Source organism: Anarrhichthys ocellatus, unplaced genomic scaffold (assembly GCF_004355925.1).
Source record: "Anarrhichthys ocellatus isolate YVR2014 unplaced genomic scaffold, GSC_Weel_1.0 scaffold12, whole genome shotgun sequence".
NCBI lineage: Eukaryota > Metazoa > Chordata > Actinopteri > Perciformes > Anarhichadidae > Anarrhichthys > Anarrhichthys ocellatus.
This window is the reverse complement of record NW_022280042.1, coordinates 5529322-5536893: the sequence shown is the minus strand read 5'-3', so window position 1 is coordinate 5536893 and position 7572 is coordinate 5529322. Positions and strand designations below refer to the sequence as shown.

Here is a 7572-nt window from a genome sequence, read left to right as displayed (position 1 = left end):
CTTTAAATGTGTTACGTTACAATAGTTGTGTCTTTATGGAGAGTTGACCCAATGTCCTGTTTCCTTCCCCGATATGTTGCTTCACATGCCTGCGTCATGAAATTGTTGCAATACAGGCGTGAATTATGAAATGAATGATGACTGGAAAATAGAAGTTAGGCCTTGTTATTAAACAATTACACTGATGGGGAACAAATCTAAAAGTTGTGAACCACTGGTTTACACAGTCATACTTGTTAATGATTTTAAAAACAGAACATCAATTGGTCCCATTTTATTTCAACAAAGTCAAGCTTTTTTTTCTCCCAAACTCTCTCTTGACACCATTATAACGCTTGGTATGTCTACAAATCATGATATTTTCTTCCAAAATAAAGCTCCGAACCTTTTGAGTAAAGACACATCTGTGAGAATAGTAAACCGCAAAAAAAATCAGGTAACATGTGATGGTACACTGTTGCAAGCCATTGGGTAACCAGGGGTGTTTGGTAAGGTGTTTTACAAATCAGCAGGTCAGGGTGTCAGCTGTGACACTTTCTGGAAATGAAACATTTTGTTCTCACACTTGAAGTTGCAAAAGTCCGGCATCATTCCCCTCGTTTTGTTCCCCCACTGTCTCTACAGTCAAAAAATAATCAGTTACCAGGTGTACTGTTTTGTTGAGATCGTTGTTATTTTGGTGAGTTTGTTGAGCATCAGTGAGCATGCAGAGAAAAATGAGAACCACCCAACAGTAATAACAGGGGATGAAGCTAATGGAAATGCTTCACTGACACTCCTCCTCTCGATCTTAAAGTCACGATATATTTATCCAGACACAAAGGTCTGTCTCCTCTTCCTCCCATTTGTCTCCATAAATCACTTCATTCTGGTTCTAAGAGCTGCCACACACTAATCAACATAGCGGCGTGTTGCTTCACCACTGTCCCTTCAGCTCTCACAGAACTGAGACATAAAGGCACCCACGCCATTAAATCACAGTATTGTTTCCAGCCTCCCTCAGGTAACATGGAAGTCCCCCAACGAGAATGACCTGTTCTTGATTTCTGGTCACTTTGATCGCCAATATCCGGATCAACAGTGATAACGGCACTAAGAAAATAAACGCAGAAAAACAATGGCTGAAAAAGGCTTGAAGCAAAAGTCAATATCAGTTTTGTTTTGTAGAAAAAAAACAAGAACAAAAGAGTGAAACTTGGCACAGTCGTGACCATTCACTGGAAGAGATACTGTGCCAAGTTGTGTTTCCTTCTTTGGAAATGTCATGAGTGACAATTAAAGGATGTTTGTCTCTAAAACAACGCTGGGATGATGCAAAATATGAAGCTGAAATCCCTTTAAAATGCCCAGCTATGCTTGGAATTTAGTTTATGTTGAGAGTGTGGCAGTATCCATCCCTCTTTCTATGAGATAACACTTTTTATGAGTTTTTTTATTTGATAAAGGTCTGCCGTTATTCTGCTGTCACCACCCGGATGTCCTCTCAGCTGTTTGTTTTTCTGTAATAATTTGGTAGAACAATGTTACAATACTCCACTACATGTAAAACTCCTGCATTTAGAATCCTCCTCAGGTAAAAGGCTTGTGACCAATCAGTTAGTCAAGAAATCTTTTCACATTTCATTGTAAAACCATACAGGCTGCCGTGCAGTATTGTTGGCTGCTGTGTTGTAGTGCTAATGTGGTTTAGAGTAACAACATATCAGACTTTAATTCTTGAGTTTTGGTGAACCTATCAGTGACTGCACCCTAGTTGTGTTCCTACGTTAATGTTTCTTCTTTATGTTTGGACATTAACAACACGGTAGTTCTTTTATTACATTCCTGAACTTCTTCTTTTAAAAAAACACTCAACTGAAAAGTTCAAAATGATTGTATGTTGGTCGTGAAGGAATGCACAATTATTACTAGTTATTTTGACATACCTTTTTTTTACCACACCTCATAATTGCATGTTAAAGGAATCATTGTGACTTTGTTTTTGTCTGTCAGGTGAGAACCACAGAGTTATCCGTTTCCGTACATCTGATATGAATAAACCAATTTGGATCAATCAAATCAAATTACCAAAAAGTGGTACTTGGTTGGTAATTCAGACTTGCTGATGTAATATGACTTACTTTTAAAAATGCCAAATAATAGATATCTAAATGATGCCTAAAGGGTTTATACTATGTTTATTTCAGTGGGGTTTCACAAGAAGATATGACTGAAATGGTAAATTCAATACTGTTAAGATAAGCTTTATTACAACAACAAAATGATGTAGATAATGTCATTATTATTTTATCTATCTGGATAGAGCATCTCTGTAAGGCATGTTGTAAATAATTAGGATACTTTAGTCAATAATAGATACCTTCAATGGATAGGGTGATTAATGATAGATAATTGTGATTTATATAAAGAATATGTATTTGTTTGTTTTGCATACTTTGTATATTTGGACATTTGTTTAATGCAAAACTGATCACACGTAAATAGCTAATCTCCGTCGTTCATTCAATCAGCGACAGACCTGTTTCTTTGCCACAAATGAACAATATCGTAGTAACGATTTTTTTTATACAGGCAACATTGTGTGCCCCCTTATCTTTTGGGGTCCTGAGTGTAAAATACGCGGAAGCGACAGGCGGAAGGAGCCTAGGCGGAAGCGGTCTGATCTGTCAAGGCAGGGAACATTTTGCAGAATTTGACAAAGAGGTTAATCCCACCAAATAGCACCGATCATCCCCCCCTTTTTTCCTCGACACCGGCGTCCGCTGCGATGATCCTGTTAGAAATCAACAACCGCATCATAGAAGAGACGCTGTCGTTGAAGTTCGACGGCGCATCCAACGGGTGAGAAATCATTGTTACACCTGGCTAGCATTGCATGCTAACGTCAGCTAGCTTCTGATGGCTGCATTCAATGAAGCAATGGGGGCGGGAGGGGTTTCAGAGGCCGTTGATCACCGTTTGCAGCTTTTTGAACACGTCACCTAGTTAGTCGTGTTTTGTCGTTGAAAATGTGGATTATTTTGATCAACCGCCGTGAGTGGTTTGCCCGAAGCTGGGGTGTGTCTTCATTATGCCAAAAAAACATATCCGGTGACGTCATTAACCATTAACCATCAGTGTAACAACACAGGGTTGCTGCTGTTGTATTGATTGTTGTTGTTTCCACTCAATAAAAGGCCAAATATATGCTTTCCACGGCCCTTTTAGTACCAGTTAGCGGCTACTTGTTAGCCAACCATCGCCTCTCTCTCTGTCCAGCTTCCGCATTCTTTTAGTCAAGCCGAGTCAAGTCTTGAGCCGTGTGCAGAGCTTCTAGGAGCATGCAGTTTTGGACAAGCTGCTGCAGCATCCACCTTTAAAAATGTCCATTTATTACACGTTGTAGTTGCATCCCCTCAATAGAGTTTTGCTGGTTAAATATTTATATAAATTGTCAAACTGAATTATTAGAAAATCCTGCTGAAATATTAATGTTTGCGGTGTGTTTTTCCAAAGATTTTGGACAGAAAACTCATATCAGGAAACACAGACTTGAAATCAGAGCTCAAAGACTTCTCAGAAATGCTGAAATAGTGACTCTGAATTATTTTATGAATTATTTTGTAATTATTTGTGTCTCTTTATACCTCATGCGTCTGCTAATTTAAATGTTCTCCTTGCAGAACCAAACCAGAGGCCGTCGATGTGACGTTTGCAGGTGAGATTATGTGGCATAAGATAACTATACATAAACAATAATAACCTATTATGCAATCAACCTGTTGCACATGCTCAGCCTTGCCAGTAATCGCTGCACAAAGTGTCAGGGAAAAGATTAAGAGTTCTCCCCACATTAATGTTTAATGTTCATCTCTGCCGCAGACTTCGATGGCGTATTGTACCACATCTCCAACCCCAACGGGGAGAAGACCAAAGTGATGGTCAGCATCTCCCTGAAGTTCTACAAGGAGCTGCAGGAACACGGGGCGGACGAGGTACGACACACGAAACCAGGGAGCAACATAACGTAGATCATATCGTATGTCAGAAGCTGAAATATTCTTGTCTTTTAGGTCCTAAACCTGAGTTTTAAAAGTTTAAAAAAGTGTGTGACGGGTTACTTCATTATAAGAACACTGATTAGCTTGATTTCTAACAGGTGTTGGTGTCAATTTTGAGCTGATAAAGTATTTTTAAAAACCAGTATGATGTCATGATTGCTATCTGCTCTCACACACACACACACCCCTACACTCCTCCACCACAAGGGCTCTGTTGCCATGTAAGGAAGAAAGCAGCTGCAGAGACTTCTGGTAGAAACAGGAAGTGAGTTTGTGTGACCCACCCCAGGCGAGGAAATGGTGTGTGTGTGTGTGTGTGTGTGTGTGTGTGTGTGTGTGTGTGTGTGTGTGTGTGTGAGTGTGAGAGAATCTCTTGGCTGCCGGCCAACAACTTCCCTCCTTGTTCCCTAAAGCTGAAGAGCAGGGGGATAAGTGAATGGTTCAGTTACCCTGCCTGTGAAGAGTCTATTTAGAAAGCAGTCTCACACATTCCTACCTCTTCTTCATTGGACGTGTTTAGCCTTGCTGCTTAGGGTTAGGTGGAGGGTCCACACTGCTGCGTTTCCCTCAGCTGTCTTTTGTTGACCTTCGCTGCTCCATTGCCAATACCTGAGATGGATTTGCATTTCTGTGTTTTAGAGAAGCGGGATGAAAATAACAGCTCGTGTTTTTAATTACAGCTGCTCAAGAGGGTCTATGGGAGTTTCCTGGTTGCACCAGAGGATGGTAAGCTCACAAAGTTACCGATTGCTTGAGATTTTTATAGATGACTAACTTCCACATAGCCACTTTGTTCCTCATTTCTATCTATTGTTAGTGTGTGGTAGCTCACTTGAAAATGAAAAGTACTGTGCTAGCAACGAGACATTTTGTACCATCTTTAATCCTCATCGCTCTGTTTCCTGCCAGCCTACAACGTGTCCCTCCTCTACGATCTGGATGCGCTACCGGCCAATAAAGACGATATTGTCCACCAGGCGGGTATGCTCAAGAGGAACTGCTTCGCCTCCGTGTTCGAGAAGTACTTCAAGTTCCAGGAAGAGGGCAAAGAGGGCGAGCAGAGGGCTGTGGTCCACTACAGAGAGGACGAGTCCATGTAAATGCAAATTCAGATATTTGTGTGACATGAATACTCTCGGCTGTATTAGAAGTTGTGGATTGACACGTTCTTTAGTTTAATTTTTAAGCTTTTAAACCTCTTGATGTGTTTTTTTTTTTCTTCTCAGGTATCTGGAGGCCAAGAAAGACAGAGTGACGGTTGTGTTCAGCACGGTGTTCAAAGACGACGACGACGTCATCATCGGCAAAGTTTTCATGCAGGTGCGTGAGGCCATATGTACGTGAAGTCAGCGAGCCGATTTAAAGGCCGTTATAATGCCTAGCATCACGTTAGCGCTGGCCGACCTGGAGCTAACGCAATAAGCTAAGTAGCTGACAAGCTCATCTCGAGAGCCGAACAGATTTCCTTCTTTAGCTGTCGAGCTAAAACATTTTCATTTCATAATATTTATATTAATGGCATTAATTAGAGTGTGCGGTCGACTTACTTGTGTGTAGGAGTTCAAAGAGGGTCGGCGAGCCAGCCACACGGCCCCCCAGGTGCTGTTCAGCCACAGGGAGCCCCCGCTGGAGCTGAAGGACACGGACGCCGCTGTCGGGGACAACATTGGATACATCACCTTTGGTCAGTACGCAAGCATTGGCTTACAGCTGCACTACTGTAACTACTTATCTACTAGTCCGATGTATTGACACTGATTGGACGTTTTCAGTCCTGTTCCCGCGTCACACCAATATCAACGCCAGAGACAACACCATCAACCTCATCCACACCTTCAGGGACTACCTGCACTACCACATAAAGTGCTCCAAGGTCAGTTTTGCCCCAGAGAGCGGGGGAGTCTGCATGGTTGACACCACAGATGGAAATCTCTACGTGCATGTTTGTGTGATGACAATGTCCTTTCCTCCCAAAGGCCTACATCCACACACGCATGAGGGCCAAGACGTCAGAGTTCCTGAAGGTGCTGAACCGCGCTCGCCCCGACGCCGAGAAGAAGGAGATGAAGACCATCTCGTACGTAGCCTCTCTCTGTACCCCACCGCTCACATTCAGGTTCAGCTCGTCTAATCATGAGACGCAGTGTCATGATTCCATGTTAGTGGTTTTATCCAACTGTTGTCTTATTGAACAGGTTTTATTTGTCCACTCCTTCCTTTTTCCATCGGTGACTTTGTGTGTATTTGAGGTGTGACTCTTTTTGCAGCCTTTGAAGTGAGTCACCTGAGGAATCTTTACAGCTCTCTGCTTTCCTAAAACCTCCAAACAGTTGTATCCTTTGAAATGATTGCGAAATATAACTTGTCAGAACAAAGAGAGTCTTTGTTCCGTGGTTAACGTGTAATTGAAACAATCGCCCCACGGCCGTCGTGTTGTGAAGAGGAAGAAACATTTCCCGTGAATTCCGTCTCTTGAAGATAGAAAAAGATGTTATCGGCTAAGAAATACTCGGAACCGAAAATAGATGTGCCGATCTCTTATTGTTAACTGTTTGCAGAGTAAATGATGACACTATTGTCCGTCAGTTCTACGTTTGACTACAGGTTTGTTGAAGTCTGTGTGCAGTACCAGGGAAGACGATATCCTTATGTGTCCTTGTTTTTGTTTTTCAGTGGAAAAACGTTCTCCCGCTGAGGCCAACCCTCCCCCCCCCCACCAGAGAAATCCAATCCCCTTGTGGACAAGCCCAGACGCGCTCCACTGAGACTCAACACCACATCGGACAGGACTCCTCTAGCCCCCAAATACATGTCCAGTCCTTCCTCTTTTCTTTTTTTTTTTTTTTTTTTCTTTTTTAAATGAATAATAATGTTGGCTCAAGATAAATGGAAACATGGGCATTCCCTGCTTTGCATAGTTAAAAGAGAATTATTAGCCCTATATAAATATATATATGAAAAAAAATTGACATTTTTGATACGATATCTTTTACTCCATTTGGTACTCTTGCTTGCCCCTGAACCTTCACCGTGAGATATATCCATGTGTTGGATGATTTCACCCCCCCCCCCTCTCTGTGCTCTCATTTCGTCTGTACCATTGTCATCTGAAAAAATAAAATAAATCACTTACGACAAGAACCTTCTGCTGTCCTTTCCTCCTCTTCTAAGAAAATAAGTATATTTGTAGATTAACCTGTATATTGGAAATGCTAAACTTTGGTTTTAATGGCTTTTAAAATATATTGAAGTATCTTTTATAACAACTATTGAAATAAACTAATAAATATGGATGACATTTAGGGGATTTTAGGTTTTCACCTGCCAGTGGCATTTTGGCTGATTTCTTCGGTGTATATATTTGTTTCTTTCTACATTTCTTCACATGGAAGTCATAATCTGTTCAGTTGGAGTATTCATATAATTACAGTAAGTACACAATCCACATTCATGCAAAAGTATCACTGCACTCTGTGATTAATAAAGTATATTGTATGAAGTATTAAAAAAAAAAAACAATGGCAACAAAATG

General features: G+C 41.2%; 1 protein-coding gene across 1 annotated transcript; it reads left to right on the top strand.

Moving 5' to 3' along the window:
* The first annotated feature begins 2635 nt into the window (after window positions 1–2635).
* arpc2 (actin related protein 2/3 complex, subunit 2) lies at window positions 2636–7568 on the top strand. Its single transcript, XM_031852251.1, has 10 exons — window positions 2636–2841; window positions 3663–3697; window positions 3862–3974; window positions 4721–4766; window positions 4950–5136; window positions 5267–5360; window positions 5598–5724; window positions 5813–5913; window positions 6017–6117; window positions 6714–7568. The coding sequence occupies exons 1-10, from the start codon at window positions 2768–2770 to the stop codon at window positions 6733–6735; spliced, it is 900 nt and encodes a 299-aa protein (XP_031708111.1). The 5' UTR covers window positions 2636–2767; the 3' UTR covers window positions 6736–7568.
* The last annotated feature ends 4 nt before the right edge of the window (window positions 7569–7572 follow it).

What these genes read in the sequence shown, in the direction of transcription:
- arpc2 (XM_031852251.1), top strand. Translation starts at nt 2,768, where the DNA reads ATGATCCTGTTAGAAATCAACAACCGCATCATAGAAGAGACGCTGTCG. An exon ending in CCTGGTTGCACCAGAGGATG is followed by an intron (nt 4,767 to 4,949) that starts GTAAGCTCACAA and finishes GTTTCCTGCCAG; the next exon opens with CCTACAACGTGTCCCTCCTC. An exon ending in AAGGAGATGAAGACCATCTC is followed by an intron (nt 6,118 to 6,713) that starts GTACGTAGCCTC and finishes TTTGTTTTTCAG; the next exon opens with TGGAAAAACGTTCTCCCGCT.